Source organism: Leptosomus discolor, chromosome 14 (genome assembly GCF_034619465.1).
Source record: "Leptosomus discolor isolate bLepDis1 chromosome 14, bLepDis1.hap2, whole genome shotgun sequence".
Taxonomy (NCBI): Eukaryota; Metazoa; Chordata; class Aves; order Leptosomiformes; family Leptosomidae; genus Leptosomus; species Leptosomus discolor.
Genome location: NC_141404.1, coordinates 4719748 through 4742559, shown reverse-complemented (window position 1 = coordinate 4742559; position 22812 = coordinate 4719748). Strand labels below are relative to the sequence as shown.

At 43.6% G+C, this 22812-nt stretch overlaps 1 protein-coding gene across 2 annotated transcripts in view; it reads left to right on the top strand.

Moving 5' to 3' along the window:
- The first annotated feature begins 696 nt into the window (after positions 1-696).
- The window catches only part of FOXK1 (forkhead box K1), a 48085-nt gene continuing 25969 nt past the window's right edge, over positions 697-22812 (top strand). For both annotated transcript variants that reach the window (XM_086473022.1, XM_086473023.1), the window contains exon 1: positions 697-1082. In XM_086473022.1, the coding sequence (XP_086329148.1) occupies positions 697-1082 (386 nt within the window). The remainder of the gene's footprint in view (positions 1083-22812) is intronic.

Here is a 22812-nt window from a genome sequence, read left to right as displayed (position 1 = left end):
GTGTTTTAACCTCCCACCTTTGTGTACCTGGGATCAATCTCCCCCTTCAGCAACCCTTTGCAAACCGTCCAGGGATGTTAAAATCCTGTGGCGATTAAATCCCCACCTAACACCGCGGTGGGCTTTTGGTGTAATCACGCGAAGAGGCAACGAAACGCCATCCCACCGGGCCTAAGTTGGTTTGAAAACGCGGCAGCTCTGTACCGAAAGGCGGGCGGTGCCCCTGGGGTGGATGTGCCCCTGCCCCACAGAAAGCCCCGAGCGGGGACGGTTTTTGAGGTGGGGGCACCTCTCTAGCGCAGGAAGCGGGGCCGGTTCTGAGGCGATTCAACTCACGGACCGGGCAGAAAGCCGTTTTTCTGCCAGGCTGAAGGGCGAGGTGGCGGGAGCGCCCTCAGGAGGGGTCGCTCCCTGAGCACCTGCCCGAAGAACGGGGCCGCGGCCCGGTGCCCAGCGCAGCCGGCCCGCCTGGGCCTGCAGGCGGCGCCGCGCCCCCGCCGAGCCCGTCGCTGCCAGCCCCCGCCCCGCGCCATAAATCGCTGCGGGGCGGCCCGGCCCGGCGGTGCTGCCGGGCAGGCTTGGGGAAGGCGGTGGCAGCGGCGGCGGGCTCGGCTCCCGCTCCGCTCCGCCCCGCTTCCCCGCCCCGCCGGCTCCGCCCCGGAGGCCGGCACGCTGGCTCGCTCCCTGCCTGGGAACATGGCCGAAGTCGGGGAGGACAGCAGCGGGGCGCGGGCTCTGCTGGCGCTGCGCTCGGCGCCCTGCAGCCCCGCCGCGGCGCCCCCTCCCGGGCCGCCGCCCCCGGCCGCGCCGCCCGCCGCCGCCTCCGCCGGCCCGGTGCTGGCGAGGCTGCAGGGCCGCGAGTTCGAGTTCCTCATGCGGCAGCCGGCCGTCACCATAGGCCGCAACTCCTCGCAGGGCTCGGTGGACGTCAACATGGGGCACTCCAGCTTCATCTCCCGGCGGCACCTGCAGCTCAGCTTCCAGGAGCCGCACTTCTACCTGCGCTGCCTCGGCAAGAACGGCGTCTTCGTGGACGGCGCCTTCCAGCGCCGCGGCGGCCCGGCCCTGCTGCTCCCGCCGCAGTGAGTGCCGCCGAGGCGGGCCGGGCCGGGGGCGCGGGGGCGGTGGCACCGCAGCGAGGCGGCGGGGGCCCGCGGGGCTGGGCCCGCTCCGGAGGGAGAGGGAGAGCCGGCGGCCTGCGGGGAGGGACCTGGGGAAGGGCCTGACCGGGCGGAGAGGGACCCCTCCGCACCGGGGAGGGGATGTGGGTCTGGGTGGAGAGGTGACTTCTCCGAGGAAGGGGACGGTGAGTGGACCCTCTGTCCCGTCGAGGAGACAGTGAGGCCCCTCTGCCCCACAGAGGGGACGTGAGTCTGCCAGGAGAAGGGCCTGAGGTGATGATGAGGGACCGCTCTCCGATGAAGGGGACGGTGAGGGAGTCCCCCTGCCCACAGAGGACCTGAGGGGGACCGTGAGGGCCTGCTTCTGAAAAAGGTGGCCTTGATGCTCCAGACCACATAGAGCCTGGAGAATGGTGAGGGGCCCCTCGCTTGAAGTTGGTCACAGTGGGTGAGGGATACTCAGTGCAATGACAGAGTGACTCTCACCTGATAGAGGGCCCAAGATGGTCGTGAGACTTGTCTGTTTGGTATCCAGCCAGTGGATCCACTTCAACATGAACAAGGGATGTCCTCACCTTCCAGGCCTTGCTGCTGTCTGTAACTGAGAAAGGGGATGATGTTCATTAAGGCTGGGGCTGCTCTCTCTGAGAGAACCACGTCTGGGGAAAAAGTATGAGCCTGTCGCTGCAGGGTGCTCCTCCAGTGGGCTGTCTCCCATGGTCATTGTCCTTCATGTCTGCCTGCCAACAGATTCATGTTCAACTGAGGGCCCTTAAGGGGCTTCCAAAAGATAGATGAGAGAAGGAGGACTCTTGTCAGTGGGCTAAAACATGCCACACCCAGGGCTTGTCTTCCCTGGAAAAGCTCTAGTGGAAAAAGTTGGAAAACCACTTTGACAGAGTGCTTATTTTAGGGTTGGCAAGTTGAGTGTTGTTCCTGGTGTCTCTGGGGCAACGGAGAAAAGAGGGAGTTGGGTCAGGCCAGGGGTGATGTTGCTCACCAGGACCCCTGGCAAACAGGCGCTCAGGGTGTCTTTGCTCCCTTGGGAAGGGAAGAGCGCTGCCAGAAGGGTTTTCTGTGCTAGAAGGGAGGTGTTTCTCAGTGCTGTGTTTTAGATAAACTCTCTTGCAGAAAGAAGAATGAGGTTGACGTTAATCTATTTCTTCCTCTGAAAGCGTTGTTTATGGTTGCTGAGCACTGTCCAACGACTGCAGCGCTTCACCCGGGGGCGGCAGCGTGGTAGTGGTGGGTGATGTAATTCCTGCGTGCATCTCTTCAGGTCGTACCAGACAGACTGTGTCTAATGACATCTCTGAGTGAGAACACGCTGTAAAGGCAGGAGGTTGGGGTTTTATGATGTTCCACTAGGCTTTGTGTTGTTTGTATAAAACATCTGTTTTCATCTGGCAGGTTTTGGCTTTGGTACCATTTACCTCCAGCACCAGGGTCCTGGAGTTATCCCTCTCTCACCAGCCCATTGCTCAGGGGAGGGTTTTTTAATTACTCATTTCCTCTGCAGGCTGCTTCATTTTGTACTTAGTAATTTAGTTATAACTCCCTAGCTGCTCGCTCTCTGAGGCGTTTTGGTTTGTAATGTGTTTCATTTTCTAAAAGAGATGTCCTTTAGTGTCTGTTTAATTAATCTTGCTTTGTAAAACAAGACCACCCGAAGCCCAGGGCATTTCTGTTGTCACTCCCTCGGGCTCTGGGTTTATCTGTGCGAGCTCTCTCCTCCCTGACATTCTGTTTCTTCTGTTGGTTAATCATAAGCATTGTGCTCAAACTCTCTCAGGCAGTGGCTTGGTTGCTTATTTCTATCCTCTGCCATTTGCTCGTGACTTCTGGAGGGGGATTAACAGTTTTCCTTCTTCATCACTTTAGAGGGGGGAGTTCAATGTACAGTTATGAACTCTGCACAATAAGGCATCCTTTTTGCTTGGCCGCTGTTTGAGCTACATAAACTCAATGCTCCTCCCTTTCTGACTTCCAGAGTAGGAGAATGTTTTGCATCAATCTAAAGGAATTTGCCCCCTTGCTTCTAACAGGTAAACAACTCCTTGCCGCCTTCTGGACAGTCAAGGGTTTGTAACCCAGACCAGGAAAAAAAAAAAATCCTATTGAAGCTTGGTATACAGAGTCTTGATTGAGGCTTTAAACTGCTCTCCTGTCCGCTGTTATCTCCACTCTTGAAAAATCAGACAATTCCCTCCCAGTTATCCACATCCACACATGCACACGTACATACACAAATCTCCCCCCACCCCAGTAAACAAACCAAAGTGCTGGCTGGTGCCGTTTCTTTTCTGTAGAGAAGTCTGTGTGCTTACTGCTACCCAACCAATACTGTCAGAAGTAGAACAAAGTGAAGATAGGTTATAGTACACAGACTTTACAGTACAAACCACATTTTTTTCTGAATATTATTTTATGGTAGCACTACTGCCCTGTTTGATACAGCCACACCTTTTCCATATACCAGCAGTATGTGCAGTTCATGTTAAATTTCAGGAATTAATTGCCATTCAGTGATTTAGATGGGAGGTCCTTCTGATGTGGGAAGATCTTGCTGGTAATCTTCTAAGAATCAGTTGTGTAAACAGTTGTGTGTGTCCCTCCCTTTTTTTTTTTTTCCCCCCACCTAAAAGATAGCAGAGATATGCCAAGTCCTATTTCTGTTGGACCAATGCAGTCACTGCTGCTGTTGTATTACAAGCGGAGGAGATGCTTGTTCATCATGAGATCGCGAATGGAAGCAGAGGGTTCCAGGAAAAAAAGTGTCTTTCAGATGTAATTCAACTGTTTGTTAAAAAAATAGATCCTGGAGTCATAGAATCTATTTCTGAGGTTCCTTCTCACTTCACTTCTTCCATATAAAACCTCTCTGTTATGAGCCCTCTTCTAAGTTTAGAAGTAGTTATTCCTAAAATTTATGGAAGATTTTGCTGGATGGGGAAGGGAGGAAAGAGGAAGAGTTTGAGACCTCTCTTGAAGACTGTATGTACCTCCTAACACAACAGACCTGTACAAAATCAAGGGCCTTTGAAAAGTTTCATATCCTTTCCTCCAACGACGTCGTGTGTATGTATAGTCCGCTGTAACCAGAATTTCGCTTCTGGGCGGGAGTATCCTATTTCACAGCTGTGTTATTATGGAAGATTATATTTCACAGATGAGATGACATAACTATGAAGTATAATTAAACAATAATGACCAACAAGGAGGGCATTTCCTAGAGGTTAATGACAGTTAGAAACAAAGTGGGTGGAAGAGTGGAGGACCTGCAGTGCAGCTGAAGACCCCTTAATTATTTAATTAACATGAGTGCCACGTGACAGCAGGTAAGACATATAAATCAAGATGAAATTATGGAAGTACTTAAATCAAAAGTAAGTGCTTTACATCAAATTAAGGATTGCTAGAAAATTTTTAGCTGTGCTAGCGGAAGCTGGAAATCTGTGGATAAATATCTGGGTATTTTTCTGTAAAAAAAAAAAAAATAGGAATTTAAGACTATCAGTAGGATATGCACTAGGTTTATAAAACTATTGATACAAGCAAAAACCTGAGATACAGCAGGAACCATTAGCTAGAGTACTTTTTCTTGCTGAAGACAGTAATTTTTTTTTTTTTCAAATTTACAGTGTAATCAGGTATTTACAGGATCAGGTCAATGCTGAATTATTAACTTTTTCTTTGTTACCTTCAAAATTGACTCAGTTTTTAAAAGAAGTGACAATAATTTGTCTGGAAGTTAGAGACTTCCAGAATAAGCATTTCACCGCCACTCCCCCCCCCACCCCGAAGGAACTGAAACTGTTGAAAGTTAAGTCACTAACCTGAATTTTAAGCAGCTATGGGTCAGGTTTTCAAATGCTCCTAAGTACAAAAGTTCTATTGACTGAAAACTGCAAATGTTGATTGAGCGTAGCCTGATAATAGCACTTCAGCTTTCTGAACTGGGAGCTCAATAGGGTGGAAAATGCTGCTTGTCTGTGAATATTTCATGGGATATTTGCTTATTGCTTCTGTGACCATTTCGTATTTTTGCAGTAGCACTATTAATGGAGCCTGAAGTTTGTGTTTTTCGGTGTAAATGGGTACTTTCAGTATGAGATTTCTAAGTGTAAAAGTAGGTTTTTAAACCTGTAGTACTTCTAGTGTTTAGGAAATGGAAGAAATAAATGGAGGAGTTTTTTAGTTTGAGTGTAGAATACAGGGGAAGGAAATACATGGATGTATGGAACTAAATTCAACATGGAGTTAAAGTAAAAAATATTATGTATGTAAGCCCCATTATAAATTGAAAACTTACTGTGCATGTGAAGTTTTATTAAAAGCATGCTGCTTTATTTATAATGCGATTTTCCTAGGTACTTAATAAACTTGACAGAAATAAATAGTCCAGTACTCTGAGCACATATTCAGGTGCTGAGCCCACAATTTTATGCATGCATTAATCTTTCTGTATTGTGAGTAGATAAGTTGACTTCAGCATTTGGGTAGTGGGGGTGTCTCTGCAGTTGGGGTTTAGTAACCAAGCAGAAAATTGGGAGCTAGAGCCAACAGTCTTTTCATTTTCCTTTCTAAGGGAGATGGTACAGTCTGTTAGCCAGTAACTCGAGGCACTAATTAAGGTTAAAAATATTGCCATGATCTAGAAAAACGGAGATATACACATCGTATCGCAGTGTTTTGATGACCTCACTAACCACTCGGCCTCCATTCTTGTGGTTAGAATGATGCCATCATGGTGTGTAAGAGGCCTTACATCTCGGAGGGAACAGCAAGCGTATGTTCAGATACTAAGGAAATGCTTTGACCGCATAACTACGACTACAGAACTAGTAGTTTCTGAAATGCTGCATATGTGTGTTGGCTCTGATAACTCCTCATGTAGTTTTACTTCTTAAATATTGCGTAATCTGCATTTGCAACCATTTTTTTTCCTTTGTTTGAAATGCATCGCTTGCTTTGCTACAACTTGTAGATGATGGTTTTACTGTTGCTAGAAACCCTTCAAAGATTTGCTGTCTTAGTGCTTCATCTTATATTCTTCATGCTTTTATTTGATTTCAGAGACTGTCTGAGAACAGTGTTTTTTGTTGTACACTGAGATGGTGATAAAGGCTTACTTTATTTTAATTATGGAATTTATGTCAAGTAATAATTTTTGGCTAAGCGGCTCAATTTGTCATGGGTTATATTAAGTGTTTAAGGAAAGTTTCTCTCACTATGTGAAACTACTGCTTGATTTGTTGATGCAAAAATAGTTGTGCTGTAAGTCAGGTTGTGAATATAAACTAATGCTATGCAAAACTCAGTGTATGTTCTCTTATGTATTCTTTTAAACCAAGCTTCGTTCAGTTTAGCTGATGTGTTGATTATGAAAAGATTAATCTAACCAGAACATGCCACACTTGTACATTCTTGTGCAGGCTCTCAGCTGTAAAGACTTAAATGTAGATTCAAGTTGTGCTGGTGTAACTTCTTTGTGTTAACAAACTCAGTCATGACATGTATCCTTAGCTGACTGGGATTCTTCCAGTTGGTACTGTTGTGTGGTTATATAAATCTAGGGGATGAATGAGTGTGAGAGTCTTTGCTTTTATGAAAGCAGGAATAAAAATTCTTAAATCTGTAGTAATTCATATTGTAGTTATTTCGGTGCCAGCCGTGTGAGCATCCTCGCCGCGGAATATCTGGTTTGACTTCTGGTAACAAATCAAAATAATGCCTTTTTTGCCCTTTTTTTTTCCCCCCCCTCCAGAAAATGGGACATGCAGTCTTGCACTGAATAACTGAAAGCATAAATGACAACCAGATTAATGTGATTGTTTTCTTTGTAAGCAAGCTCTTAGTAACTGTGCTCCGATAGCCGTTTGGTGTCAGAGCTGTTTTGTGGGATGCCAGATTCTCTTGCTCGGTGTTGCAGTTTCCTGGAGGAGTAGATGTGGCAACAGGATGTTGGTGAAGAACAGGAAACTGCTTGAATTTGCTACTTATGCCATGCAAATAAAGCCTTATTGCTGGCCCATGTGTAGTAATTGGTGTCTGCTCTTGACAGAAGTTTTTGCAACAATTGCAGAGTGTGGAGCTTGGTGAGTGTGTTCAACTGCGTGCGTTGAGGGGGCTGTGGGGTCACAAAGGGGACACAGACTGGTCAGGTGCTTGTAAAACCCCTGTTTGAGATGTGACAGTTAGCTCCAGCTGGCTTTCCTATTCAGGGTGGATCTGTGCTAGCACTGGGCTCTGTATCAGTTCTTCTGACGTGCTAATTTGAGATTCTTCTAGCTCTACTAAGTGTCTGAGCAGGCAGCCTCTGGGTGTTCTGCAGTCAGAGCCAAGGGGCACCACAACCAGAAATGCTTAACAGACCAAGAGTCACCTTACTGCTGGTCAGATGTGAGTGAGCCAGCTTGCCCTTCCCAATCCGAGTGGAAATGTGGTTTCAAAAAAGAAAACTCATGTGATTTTGAGCTGGCAATGTTAATGAAAAGGGAGAGGAATTGTCTCATTGGCTTTTAGTACAGATTCTTTCCTCTCCTTTTTCTTAATAGTGGCCCAGAGCACAGGAGCCTCTCTCACATGTAGCCATACCTAACACCAGCTTTGTTTTATGTGTCTTTGGTTCAGTCCCCATGCATCTAGGAGTTTCCTGAGGCTGTAGACTCGTGGCTAGGATATCCAGTTCGGGATTCCTACTTTGAAGAAAAGTATGAAAGCTAAATATTCCGTAGAGATTGGTCTGTAGCGTATTGGGTGGTTAAGGTCTTTGTTGCGTTACAGTTGTCAAGGACAGGCAGCAAATGCCGAAGAAGTCCACTGAGCTTGTGCAGTGCTTTCTGAGTGGTAAACTTAGGTAGCTTTTAAATGTCAGTTTATGCATCTGAAGTGGCTGGTGGGCCCTGATGTAACAGACTGCAAGACTGACACCAAGAAACATGGGGAGCCAGAGGTCTGGGTGTCATTTTGCAGTGATTTTTTTTTTTTGACATCTCTAAGATGGAAAAAGTTGAAGTGTTTTTTGTCTCCTGAATGTGGGCTATGAAGAGATATCTTAATGTACTTCCAGACTTGGTTAATCGACTAATTGTGAGTACAAATTATTGTGTGGTCTTAATGCATTCACTTCAGTCAATAATTCAGTATTAATCACTGAATAGGTTTTTCACATATTTATAAGTCTCCCTATTTCAGTTGACTGCAGACTCTTTATAAAAGCAGATTGATGAGATGGTTATAGAGCAGATGAATCTCTCACTTAGGTAAATGTGAGTGAAAATTTCTATCCAATAATATATTCTTTGTTTTCAGAGTACTGATACATTTTTACTAATGTCTATTCGCTCTTGTCCACAAATGGTTTTGGCTACTAATTCGCATCTTCAGTTTCTTCAGAATAGCTCAATAAAATGTATGCATGCATTCCTTCTGCATGGCACTTAATTTTTATGAAATACATATTTTATTGGACAGTAAAACATTTAAGGATCTTAATGGCCTAATTAATACTCTGTATCCACTTCTGTCTTGTGTATTTTGCTCTTTGTTATCCTACTGCTTCTTTTTTCATGTCCTCCTGCATTTTTTATCATAAAAATTTCAAGCAGTCTTAAGAGAGAAGTCTGTTAGAAGTGTGTTCTTTGAATATTCATCAGCTCTAAGTAAGACTTGATTGATAGTCCCTTCCCTCCCTACCAAATCTATTTTTAGTAATTTAAAAGTGAGTTTAATTTCTTGGGTTGTCATTTGTTGTGTGTGTGGGATTTACTTTGGTGGTTTTCCCCCCTCCTTTAAATGGACCAGATACGTAATTTTCATGTTGTTTGAGGACATCTTGACAGTTTGGGAGAAATAATGTGGAAATTAATTGGGAGATCTGCCTTGGCTGAGGAAGCAAAGATGGACAGTCTTTGTCTGTGTGATTTAGGATAGGAGGGTAAGTGGAAGAAAACTTCAAGCACATTGTTAGCACTTACTGTCCTGCTTCAAGAATCTTCTAGCATAAGAGACTGTTGTCATGTATGAGTCTGATCCACTCCACCTTTTAGAACAGAATGAGGAGACAAAAAGCCTTGCAGAGGTGGTCTAAGCGCTGTGGAAAAGGATGTCCCTCCCATTCTCTCTGAAATATGGCATTGTAGCTGTACCCCTTTTCTCGGCTTCATGCCATTTTAGGGAGCCTTGGGAAGCCTTCCCACACAAACTGTTTTAATCTTCTGCTCCCTTAAGGCCACATACAGAAGCCACCAACATTTTGACTAAGCAGGACTGGACTCCCTGCAGAGCCAGTTTGTGCACTTGCTGAAGGAATTGTTCTTGAGCAACTTAAGGCCTTTCCTCTCTCGAGGGCATAAGAACTATGGACTCTTAAACACTCCAAATCCTGATTATGTGGGAGGAGAAAAGGACTAGACACAGAAAGCAAATTTTGTTTCCACCTGGTGGGTAGACCAAAAATGTTTCTGCTTTTCATATTCAGTTTGAGGTGTAGCCCAAACTAGTAAGGGTAGACTCTTGGTGTGGGAGACGTGCCAACTGCTATTTATTTATTGATCTTTTTCTTTTCTTAATTCTTTCATGGCTTGTGTAACGTGGTGTACCTTGGATTGGCTGCCTGCCTGCCGTGCGTAAAGGGGTGTTGACTGTCAACAAGCCTGGCAATTGGGTGGCTTTGCCTCCTTCTGGCTTGTCCGTTCAGCTGTATAATTATTATCTCCCTTCTACCACGTCTCTCTCAGACACTGTCTAATGAGACAAGGCATAATGAAACTGGGAAGACCTGCAAAGGAAGTCAAGGGCTGGCACATGGTTTGCTGCTGATGTCTTTCTTTATGGAATTTTAAGGCAAGCACAGAAGTTTTCTTCAGGCATAGGAGAAAATCCCTAATGTGTAGTGGTTCAATAAGTGTTGCTAGCATTTTTTGCATTTTGTGTAAACAACACATGTGCAAACTGGCTGTTAGAAATACATGCAATCAAGTAGTTTAGACTTGCATGTGATCTGTTTACAATTGAGCATCCCAGTTCAGTGCTTCCTGCAAACAGAATGAGCTTGGGGGGAAAAAAAATTGTTTTGATGGACACTGATTCCAAATCTGAGGTCTCTTGGTGACAAGTGGGTGCATCCCCTTCTCCAAGTGGCTCTCAGTTTCTTCTCAGTTTCATCCTGCTTTATGTTCCACCAGACAGTATTGCAACTGTGAGGATTCTTATTAAAAAACCAAAACCTGTAGCAGAAAAGGACTACAGTCCTGGTCCCCAAAAAGCTGATGTTGCAAACTGAAGTTTGTATGAAGCTTCCAGGTAAGACAGATCTGTTAAAGTAAAATGTTTCCCTAATTCTGTGTGCTGTGCTGAAGCAAAGGAAGGGGAGCATTAGAATATGCCAGTAAAATGACAAGTTAACTCTCTAAAATTTCCTGGCTTAAATAATGAAACTACTGTAGCAGCAGCTTACGTATGTGCTGTCATTTTGCAAAAGTCATTGTCACTTTAGTTAAACTCCTTTCAAGGAAGAAACCGCTCAGCACAGTTGTATATGCTGACAGGATTTAAAATACCTTAATAATCTTGTGATTGTTCTACATTATGTGCAGTCTTAGCGATGTCCTGCTAGGTGGTCTTTCACAAGCCAGTCCAGTACATCGTCTTCTCCTGAATCACAGTAAAATTATTTTCTTTGTCCTCTTCTTTAGTAGGAAGGAAGGTTGGGCCTGTGTTTCTCCTCTAACCTTAATTTTCAATGTCATGATTATGGAGGCTGCAGGTGGATGTCACTTTGTAGACATTTGTGAGAGATGCTCTGTGTTGCCCCAGATGTTTGTTTGACTCTTAAGACCAGAAGATGTCAGCTCTTAAAACATTCAAATTACCCTCAGAGCCACTTTTAAAACAGTAATCTTGCCTTCCTCTCCTGGGTATTGAATGGATTGTGATATGTCTTAAGGAGTGGAACGGACTTGAGTGAACATTTTGCAAAGTCTGACTCCATATGGATCGTTTTCTATAATGTACATAAATAGTACATTAGCTCGTTCAGATCACTTTCTAAATGAACTGAACCAGCCTCAAAGGAAAAGACATCATAGTCCTGCTCTGTGTGTTAGAGCCCTCTTAGAGAGTCTGACTGAATTCAAAGCTTAGTAACATCCCACACGCAAGCTTTTTCTGGCATATGTATGTGGGGAATTAGGATCTTTTCCTGAGCTTTACAGAGGTTATTTTGTTTTGCCAGCCTTTGCTAATGTGCTTGTCAGTAGTTCCTTAGATTTGGAAGGGAAAGTCTTTCAGATGGCTTGTGAGACCTTTCAAGGAGATGGCCTGGCTTCTTGAAAGCAAACCCTACAATGGTGAATGGCCCATTAGAAGAAAGTTGATGGCATTGCAAATGAGATTTACATGAGAATTAAACTGCTCTAGCGTATCCAACAAAGATGCTGAAACAAGTGCCTCTCTCTGATGGTTATTAGGAGATTTTATGAATTGATCTTTTCAAACGGTTAGTTTTTCCTCTTTCTTCAGGGTATAAAAATTTCTCAGGATCTGGATACTTGTAGTAATAAAGGAAGAGTCTTCCCAAGAAGATGGAAGGTAGGATGAAAAGAGTGGTAGAATCAAAGTTGCATGTTGCCTGTGGCAGCCATAGCCAGATTTCTGTGGTGAAAGGGGCAGGATCTGTGGCAAGCTGGAAATTCCCCAGCAGCTCAGCAAAGTTTTAAAATGCTTGGTGTTGAGTTAGGTATGGAAATTAATAACCAGTGCTACTTGGTGAGGCCGGCTGTGGCACTGCAGTTAGTTCCATGCTGTCGCTATGTATTTAATTCTCAGTGTACTGTTTAATTTCTTACTGAAAACAGAACTCTTTGTAGAAGCTGTTATAGGGAAGTTCCCCGGAGCGTGGGTGCAGGTGGGGCTTTTTTTGGCACTGAGGTAGGTGTTAATTGTGGCTTATGATTGAGGGAGAAACATACTTAGTTGCATGTTTCTGCCAAAATGGGCAAAGAAGGAAAATAGTTAATACTGACCTTTTTTCATTTTAACCAAGATCAGTGTGAGTAGCAGAAGCTTGGAAAGCCTCTCCGAAGGGCTCTCGAATTTCACAGAAGCAGGGAGGTGGTGGCCATGCTTTGCTGAGTCACTACTTGTGGTCTCTGCTGTGGTAGAATGGAAGCCAGACGTAGGCTTTTATCTTAAGGTTTGTCTTGGAGGGGGGAAAAGCTCAGCGCGTCATGAATGGGGGCTAGGCAGCCTTTTCTGGCACAGAAACACCGTGCGCCAACGTGTGTGTTAGAGAGCTAGTATTTGCCATTTCTGTGACATCTGGGGAAAACAAACAATGTCAGACTGCATGGTGCTGCCAGAATAGCCATGGTCCAGGGGTCCTGAAGCAGCCAGGGGCTGCATGTTGTCATTGGGGCTGAGAGCTGTGGTTTGGTGGTACGCCCAAACCTAGCCCCCAGCAGGACTGGGGAAAGTGGGATGTGAGAAGTCCTACAGGAAGGTGAGCTGCATCGTACCTCTGAGCCCTTGGCAGGGGCTGAGAAAAACTTAGTGGTAGTGTAAGACTGTATGTAGTGTCTGCCGCTTCAGTCTTGCAGTGGGGAGTTTGCCAGCGCCTCGCGAAGAATAGGTGTAGGACAAGGGTGGTGACGGCAGAATATAGAAATAAGTATCATCCTACTCTGCTTTGTAACAGTTGCCTTTCATTGTGCACTTGAATTAAGTTAGTGGGACGGCAAGTTAGCATGGGGGTGAATGGAATAACCTTGTTTGTCACTGTGGTGTGCATTGTATTTTTTTTAATAGCATAAAACCTTGGCTGCTGTCGGGCACAGACTTGAGGAATATTTATCTCCACAAAGTGCTTTTTTCTTTTAAACTTCTGTTCCACTCCATAATTCTGCCAGTTTGATCTGTATTTTGGCATTTAGTGGGTATTATCTGGTAGGGCTGGGATTTTGTTTCGATTTGGCTTTTTTTCTTTTGAAGCATTACACCAGGGTCTAAAGTGGAGCTGCTTTAAAACCAAACACTAGGATATAGTATGTATTTTTTGCCAGTGTTGTCAGAGTGGCAGCCATCAGTTTCTGTGTCCACTGAATATGCCCCAAACTTAACTAAGTGCCATGGCAATGAAGAGTCCTGCGGGGCTTTGTGGAAATGCTGGCTTAAGACATGTCTTCGCTTTGTGTCAAAGCAGTTTAACAGGACTGAAAACCTTTCTTTCATATAGCCCTTTTTACAGAGAGCTACTCATTCTGTCACCCAGTCTAAACAGCTATCCAGCCCCGTGGTGAATGCAGTTGAAATCCCACAAGAGGTCCTGTAGGTCCTAAATATACATTTACCACGTAAGCAAGGTGTGGAGAGACAATTGATCCTGCCTGTGTTGATTTTTTTGTGGCATAAGCATGTGTGGTAAGCAGGAGGAGAGGAGTTAATTTTAGCTTGATTAGCAACACAGAAGGGAATCAAGATGACTGCATTGTAAATGGCAGTGGGATGAGATCAATGAGGGCAGATTATTTCCATGTATCTAAGTGGGTGTTCTAAGCGATTTAATTTTGTTTGTTTGTTTTTGAGAGAAGCGAGAATGTTAATGCATTTAGTCCTAGAAATCCTTCTGTGGCCACCATTCTGGATACTTTAACGTTGTTGTGTGGTGGTTGTTTTAAATGAACACCAGGTGCTTGTATTCTGTTCCTTAGCAGTTCCTTGTCTCTCTGCTCTCTTTTACCTGGTTCAGCAGCAAGTGGTGAGTGATTCTTGGTACTGGACTCTCAGTTTTTCTCTTGCTCACCTTTGTTTATGTTCTGGAGCATGTTCAAAACTGTTTATGATTAAACATTGCTCAAACAGCCAGGTTAAGATTTATTGACATAAAGGAGGCTGGGAGGAGGGAGTGGCTGGCTGGTCATCTGTGTCTACTTCCAGCTGATAGTGATATTAGTGAAGTTGCACATGTGGCTGTGCAACGGCTGTGGTGTGTCAGGCTGCTGCTCAAAAGCACAGTGGCAGGGGACTGATACCTGTCAGCAGAGTCTTGCTCCCTTTGTACAGTAACAGCTCAAGCAGGGGAGTGTATGCAGGTGATGCACTCCTTCCTCCTGAGGCAGGGGTTCCGAAAACATCCCGTGGCTCTTGAGCAGGGGACCACTGTTTTTCTCTTGGTGGGAGAGGCTTGCACACCCCTGAGGAGAGAGCTCAGGCTTTGAAACATGCCGAGAAGGTTATGATCTACCAGGGTTTTACACAGGGATCCTTTTAAAAAAAGATGTACCCCTTAAAAGACAGTGGTGCTATATGGAAGGCAAGGAGGTTCAGAAAGGAGATTGGAAGGTGAGCACTATTTAAGAAAATAAATTGAAATGAAAGTACAGAAATACCAGTGTTAGAAAGAGAGTAAGTTCAGTTAAAAAAAAAAAAAAAAAAAAACCAAAAAAACCCAGCCAACCATATTTTCTGAAGCTAAAACAATTTGTTTCCTGGCACCTCTTAGCTACATACAAAACAAAGCAGAGGTGTTAAATAGTTGTTATATAGCTTTTGAAGGAGCGTGTAGCATGTTGGGTTTTGTTTATTTGTTATAAAATCACAGATATTGCTAATTGTCAGGCTTTGGGAAAAAAATTAAAATGCAGTGCTGACAATATACTAAAAAAAAAAAATCAACAGATTGATCAACCTAACGTGGAAAGGGATTTTTGCAGTTCTAAGACTTGGTGATAAAAGTGAGATGCACACACACACAAATGTTGTGCTTATTTGATCTTCAGAGAAAATGTAAATTATTTATTGGCTGGTGAAGAAATGGTTAAGATAGGATCTAGACCTCTACAGGCTAGAATACCTGATTAGAGCAGCAGTGGTACACAGGCTGTTGTGTGTTATATAGCCTCTTAACTGTCGTTGTTTTTATGTATATAACCACACACACAACAAAATAACATAATAGGCTTGCTGTGTGGTACAGATCATATCAGGCTTCTGCAGTGCTGATAGCGAAACTTTCTGGTGCTGACAGCCAACCTCATTTAAATAAAAGCATCATCTGCTGGTTGTGCCAGCCCACTTCTTCAGTGGCAAACTTTCATATCAAGTTTTTGATGTCAGGCCACTCGTTCTGATACTTGAAACACCTCCCTATTCCCAAGCTTCAAAACAAACAGCAGCTTTATGGTTAATTTTAGACTTCAAGGACGGCTTACTAAATGTTCTCCACAGGTGGCTAGCTGTTGGCAGCCCTGGAAATGCAACTGCAAAGTTTTTCTCCATTGTTGTTATACTGAGAGGCACGGTAAATGAGACACTTTCATTGACTGGTGGAGTGGTGCTGAGTTAAGACATGGCTTACCACGACACACAAAAAAGTTCACTGTGTCTTAACAGTTTGCTCAGAGACATGAAGTTGTTTATAGTAAGGACTACAGAGGGGAACAGAGCAGCTTCAATAATGGTGTGGTAGAAGTGGGGCCAGGATTCACCTTTGGGAGACTTTAATTAAAAAAAAAAAATCAGGCAAAGAAAAACCCCGATCAGTACTGATTAAAAGATAGATGCCACTGATGCTGCAGATTAGTTTATATTGATGTAAAACTGCATCTGACTTTTGTGGGTGTAGCTAAGACCTTCTAGGCTCAGATGTTTAGCATGTTGGCAGACTTGAGTTAGATCTTGCAGTGCTTCAGACTGGTTGTGCTCCATGTAATCTGCCCTACGTGCTGCTGAACTGCAGCTTGCTTGTTTTTAAAGGAATAGGAGTGCTCAGAAGAGGAAGAAGAATGTGCCTTCTGGTAGCAAGCCCTGTGCCCTGCACTCCTGGTTTGAAGTGAATGGCATATTTTGAAGCTGACTTCAGTGTTTTGAAATGTGAAGCTAAGTGAGGTACAATTACAGCACCACCTCTTTGTTTCTCTGTGCCTGGTGAACGGGCACCAAGTAACTACCATGTTGTCTTGTCATGCATATTTAAAAGGTGATCTTTGTGGTGGGCTTTAACAGAGTCCCTGATCGAAGTACCAAAACTCTGCCTTGATGGTATTTGTTATAAAAGCCTGTTAATGATAATCTTTTGATTATACCAAGGCTTGATTTCTGAGATCATCTTACCCATTTATAATCTGTCTGGAAATAATTGTCAGGATTCTTCTGGATTAATTTTAACATAAGTGTTTATAGTTGAGGTTTTCTATGTTTTAAATAGCTAAGTGAATTAATCCCTAGTCAGGTGTGGATTGACCGGTGTTTCACGGAGTTTAAATAAGTGGTGATAATGGTGGTATTTTGAGAATATCCTTCAGCTTTTTTTTTGCAGGCATTGAAGTGAATGAAAATACTCTACTAGCTGGCTTACAGTAGTTTCTACTGGAGAGGTTTCAGAAAGGTCACTTTTGTAACTGCACATTCCTGGCCCTTTGCACTCTGATACCTTTCTGGAGGAGATTGGAGCAGCTTCTGGTAGGTGTTTGTTTTTGGCGTTGGACTGCACAGGATTACTGTAAGACCCATCCTGCAAAGCTGGTAGGATGGTAGGATCTGGAAGAGGCCTGTCCATAATGTGAATTTCCGAGGCAGGGTGGTGACTTCAGATGGAACCTCCTGCCATTCTTCCTGGCTCTCCATTAGCTGATTGAAACACCCTTCTCAGCCGTTTTGCTGATACTCTGCTGTTCTTCCATGAGATACTATTTTGATAGTGAGTTTATTCCCTGACGTTGTTGTGGTATTTCATTACACTGAAAAAATGGCAACTACGATATCTTATGTGGAGTTTTTCTTTTCCTTTTCTGCACTGTGCTTTACTCCTCAAAGGGGATAATCTGGTAGTGAAGCTGTGCTTGTTGTCTCAAATAACTTTCAAAGAGTAAAATTGGAACATTATTAAAGAGATGTAAGGGATGTAAAAATAAAAAGTACAGCTCTTGATTCTAATTCTCCAGTGTGAAACAGCCTCAAATGTTCTCACTTGAATGAAAAATTTAACTGTTTCTGTCAGTGGTCTTGCTAGATTTATCCGTTTGCTCTGTGACAGCAATTAAAAGGTTTGCTGGATAAGAAATTGCAGGGAAGATGTGTAGAATAAAATGACTGTTGAAGTTTCACAGCATGGTATCATAGTGCAAACTCTTCTGAAGGTCTTCTGAAGGTTTTGCTATTAACAGCTTGTTGAAGCCTCAAAAAAGAGTGCTTGTCTTCTGTGCACTTTTCAAGAAGATATATATGAGCCAAACCAGCATTTTGATGTTCTTTGGGCTGGGCTTCTGGTATCTCTTTTCCTTTTTAGCCTTCCTGATCAGCCTAGGGGTGTTTATCCTCTTCCCTCTCCACCACCTCCTTGGCTCAGTTTCACTCACTGCCTTTTCCCGGGATGGGCAGTGGCTGAGACCTCGCTGTTCATCAGCGCTACGAGGTGGGATGTCTGCAGAGACTGGAGGGACTGAAGAAACAAAATAATTTCTGTGTATGTCTGTGTGTGCATGGTGCTGGCAGGGAGAGGAATTCCAGAGTTTGCCCAGACTTTCCTGTGAACATTGCTGTCTTCAAAGGACTTTGCTAATACCTGTTTGAAAAATCTGCCTGTGTGTGGAAATGTTTCTCAATGTGTTTGAACCTTGATGAAATGGCATTAAGGGAAGCCCTGTGCAACTGAGCTCAATAGAAACATTCATTACAGCTAATTTACTTGGTGCTTTTAAGAGACATAGCTATTCATAAGTTGTGGTTTTGCCTGATGCTGCTGGTAGTATTTGTTTTAAATAGATACGCTTGCCTGCACATGCTCTTTGCCCATCTGAAATCTTGTCTGGCTGTGTCGGAAACCTTGTTTGAAAAGTGGTAATATGCAGTGTTAGGCAAATCCCAGTGTAACCTGTAGCGCCTTCACATTAAGAGAAAAAAATCCTTTACTGTCTGTATGGTTCCAGCTAAACAGTAGCAGGGAGTATAAGGAAAGTCTTGTCTGTGACCAAAAAAAATGGCCATTTAAATTTTTTTTCTGAAGCATTGTCCTTGTTCAGTCATCTTACTGCGTTTACTTTTCTCAAGGACTGTCAGTGAATACACTGTGGAAGCACGGAAGTACTAAAAGCACTTTTTTTTGCAGCATGCAGGGCTGCGTATCCCATTTGAGGTGACCACAAACCCGCTCCTGCAGACGCGACCTGCTGGTTGCTATGGGAGAATTGCCATGGGTACAGGGCTGCGGGAAGCACTTGTTGGAATGCAGAAAACATTTTTGGTCTTTGTTTGGTCCTCTTGCATACAGCTGAGTGACTTTGGGTTTTAAATAATTAAGCTGAATCAAAAAAAAAAATCATGACTTTTCTGTTTCAGAAACTTTTGAAAATTTCTGGCTTTAGAGCATCAGCATGGTGGCTGATGTGATTTACCTGATAAAGACCAGAGCTTTTCTCAAAATGAATGAATTGCATTTCATTTTCTGAAAGGAGAAGGCAGTGTTTGGATCATGTGATGCTTAAATCTGAGTCTGTGGTTACATGCTCTTTTTTCTATAATCTGTTATAAATCTGCAACATTTTTCTGGTACCTCCTCCTTTCCTTCCTCCCCTTGATATTTCTCCCTTCCACCCTCTTTGTTGGTGTTGGTGCTTGTGTTACCATGTGGAAGCCAAGATAAGGGATCTGATCTGCCTGATAATTTTACTCCCAACAAAGTGACTTATTATTTCAGCTACCTGGTTTGATATGCGATGCAGTGGTTTGGATGGTACAATCAGCACAAGGGTGACATTGAGAGGAAAAGGCTGAGGGGAAGGAATGGTGGTGGGGGTAAAGGAAACCTCTTACAGCAGAGAAACAGGTTTAAATTGTGTTAAAATAAATCTGCATGAGATTGAGTGGCATAATTGTTATCTCTTTGGGGAGAAGATTATTTTTAAGGCAGAGGAAACCAGTGGACCATCCATGTGAGCCGCAGAATTTGACCCAGTTGTCCATTATTTACCCCAGTGAGTCGAGGGTGACCATGGAAAGAGGAGGATTTCCAGCTAACTCAGATGCATTTCAGGCGAAGGACAGAAAATCCTTCCAGTGATCGGGAATTACAGGCTAGTCAATGCTAATTCCACTGGATCGGGTATGAGGAATTCTTGATTACTTCAGTGTGAGTTTGCCTTCACTAAAACCAGGTTTACGTTAGTTCTAGTACAGGAACGATACCTCAGAAGTGGTTAATGCCGGGGACCCCAGTACACTGAAGCTGAGCTGCTTGTGCATCTGATGTAACAGGGCAATGGAAATAGTTACTGGTGCTTTTTCTGGAGAAATTTCCCAACAGAAGAAAATTAAGATTCATGAAGTGGACTTACTTCTACTATCTCTTGAATTCAGCTAATTATTTCAGACCTGAGCTCACTCACATATGCACACAGACGATTTAATTCGGTCTCAGCTGATAGATGTACTTCTTTGTATAGCTGCAATGTTAAGCAAGACAGTATATATTAAATCAAGTGACTGTGTTACAAAGCATGCAAGGCAAGTGATTTGTGAGCTCAGGGTAACTGTGAGGTTAGAAACTAGTCCTCCTGATCTAAACTCCTGCTGTGACTTACAGAATAACTGTAACCAAACATTTCACTGGGTTGCCCTGTCTTTTCAGCAGCATCAGAGATAACTATACTCCTTTATTTGCAGATAATCTCAGTACTTTCTAAATACAGTTTTTCTTCAGTTATGTTAAAAACACTAACAGTGACTTTTATAGCTTTTCCTCTGATTAAACAATAGTGGATAATACCAGAGGTGTTTTTGCAGGGAGCTCTGCAGTTTATTTCCTTGTCCTGCTGCTGTCTGGCATTGTGCTTGTCTTGCTTGTCTTCGGATTGAGTTGATTCATTACAGGAAGAACAAATGTGGATTCTGGGCTTCACCATTTACTTGCAGACCCTTTGCTTATCTCTTCATGAATGCAACAAACTATTTTACCGACCATCACGTTACAGATATATCTCTGATGTGTGTTTGATAAAGGACTTTATGGGTAGACCTTCAACAGGATTTCTGTGTTAAATCTGGTCAGATCAGTAGAGCAATTGAGAGGGAAATAGCAAATGCTGAAAACTCATTACTTTAGGACTGCAGTAACCTCCAAAATGAATCAAGCACTCTTAAAAACCTGTCAGTTGTGCTGCCTATGTCCCCTAGCCTAAAGAGATGTGTAAAGAAAAGAATTATAATGACTTTTAAATTGCCATGGTGATAGGTACATGCTTCTTTTGTAATGTGTGTTTAGACTTAAGAGAATAAAATATATTTGACTTTTTTCCTTCAGAACTCTTCCTGTAGTCTCAGCACAATTAACTTTTTCATTTGGAATGCAGATAGCACTAGCCAAGTGGATGATATAACTAGTTTCTTATTGGTATTGGATATAACTGGTTTCTTATTGGTATTGCTTATGAAGTGTTTGGGGGGGGGGAATCTAGGGTAGGGAGGGGAACAGGAAATGTTGGATGATTTTACTATTATTATTTTATTATAAAGGAGGGCTGAATAGTACCTAATCCCCTGTGACAGCTCAGGCAGCTTTCAGAGCTGCTTATATGGTTTTGACATTCATTCAAACTAATGTTCATTTTAATTCACTTGTGATTGAAAGGTGTCTTTGTTATTTGTGTTTTTGCCCACCTTGCTGCTTCAGACAACTGTAGTTCCATCAAAAATAATCATTTTGAGCACAATACTTCTGATTATTATTCCCGTTGGGGCATAAGGGTCTACTTTATTTTTGTGAAGATGGAGAAAATTGATTTGGTTATTTTAGTTACTGAAATGGGAGGGGAAACCCTTCTGAAGATTTTGCAGTTGAAGTGTTTTGTTTTGCACTGTGTAATGCAGTGGGGCTTGCTGTAGAACAGCTGAAGTTTCAAAGAGCGTTGCTGTCCCTGGGCAGGCTGCAGTGTCACACAGCAACAAACCTTGGTCAATAAATGTTACCAGCTCAGCTGTTTTGCAGCGGCCACAGGAATTATCAGAGCCTTGTTTTTGAAGAAAGGTGAATCTGAGTAGTTGTTCTTGTCCCACTTTGCTAATCTTTCTGTGGGAAGAACTTCAGGGCTTAGATATATGTTAAGTGAAGCAAACTCTTGGCTTTTTCTAACCAAATTTAGTTTGATTTTTGGGTGCACTGGTGCCTAAACTTTCTTGGTGAGTCTCTTACATTGTGCAAGGCACCTCCTTTCAGACTGCTTCAAAGTATTATGGGAATAGGGAGTGTATTTATGACTTAATGGGAACTTGATTTTTGTACATGTAGGCATGTGTTTCTTCCCTTAGCTGATTACAGAAGACAAAATCAGTTACAGCAGGTAATTGGGGCACTTCTCTGTCACAGCTGCTACATACAGTACCTGCACATTGATCATGGCCTGGAATTTTGGTATTTACCCTACACATTGACTGAAAGGGTGAGAACTATCCACCTTGCCCTCAGGTAAAATCGTGTCAGGTACCTTGAAATAACCAGTAATGGTAATAGCCTGACAAAGATGACTGATGGCAACTTCTCACATGTGCTGAGAAACCCAACATGGTTTTGGAGCTTCGTGCATGGCAATAATACTGTATTCTTCTGGGTGAACTATATGTAACTGACACAAAACAAGTTGGTTTCAGAGAAGTCACAGGGGACAGAGAAACTGTTGTGTGGGGCTTTGTTTGGGATTTTTTTCATTTACAAGTGTTTTTGTGCGCATCCTTGGTCAAACTAGTAATGACATAGTTCTGTTTCTTCATGACATATGCTGCTGTAATTAGAGCTCTGGCTGCCCACCTTTGCTGAATCCAAGGTATCTGCTGATTGTAGAGATAACTGCCTCATCCTTAAGAGTTGGGCTACTGTCACCTTGCATTGTGGAACTGTAGAATCACAGAGTCATTCGGGTTGGAAAAGACCTTTAAGTTTGAGTCCAAGTGTAAACCTTACACTGTGAAGCCCACCACTAGACCATAGCAGCACTAAGCACCACATCTATACATCTTTAAAACACCTCCAGGGGGTGGTGACTGAGCCACTTCCCTGGCCAGTCTGTTCCAGTGCTTGATAGCCCTTTCCGTGAAGAAACTTTTCCTGCTGTCCAATCTAAACCTCCCCTGGTGCAACTTAAAGGCCATTTGCTCTTGTCCTATCGCTTGTTACTTTGGAGAAGAGACTGACACCCTCCTCGCTACAGCGTCCTCTCAGGTAGTTGTAGAGAGCGATAAGGTCTCCCGTCAGCCTCCTTTTCTCCAGGCTGAACAACCCCTCAGCTGCTCCTCATAAGACTTGTGCTCTAGACCTTTCACAATGTCGTTGCCCTTCTTTGGATGTGCTCCAGCGTGGACACTCTTGGACACCTCAATGTCTATCTTGTAGTGAGGGGCCCGAAACTGCACGCAGTATTTGAGCTGCGGCCTCACCAGTGCCGAGTCCAGGGGGACAATCACTTCCCTGGTCCTGCTGGCCCCGCTATTTCTGATACAGAGTCAGAGTGGCAGAGGGAAAGATTTAGATACTGAGAGTCCTGGGGTGGTAACCGTATCTGCAAGTTTGAAAAGAGAAAGTGGCAGTTGCAGTGAAGGGAGGCAATCATGCTGAACTGTCTTTGAATGAGACCTCGGGTCTGTGGTACAGTTCTGATGCCAGTTGCAAAAAGTGTTAGTTTTAACAAAGCACTTCCTACAATGTTTC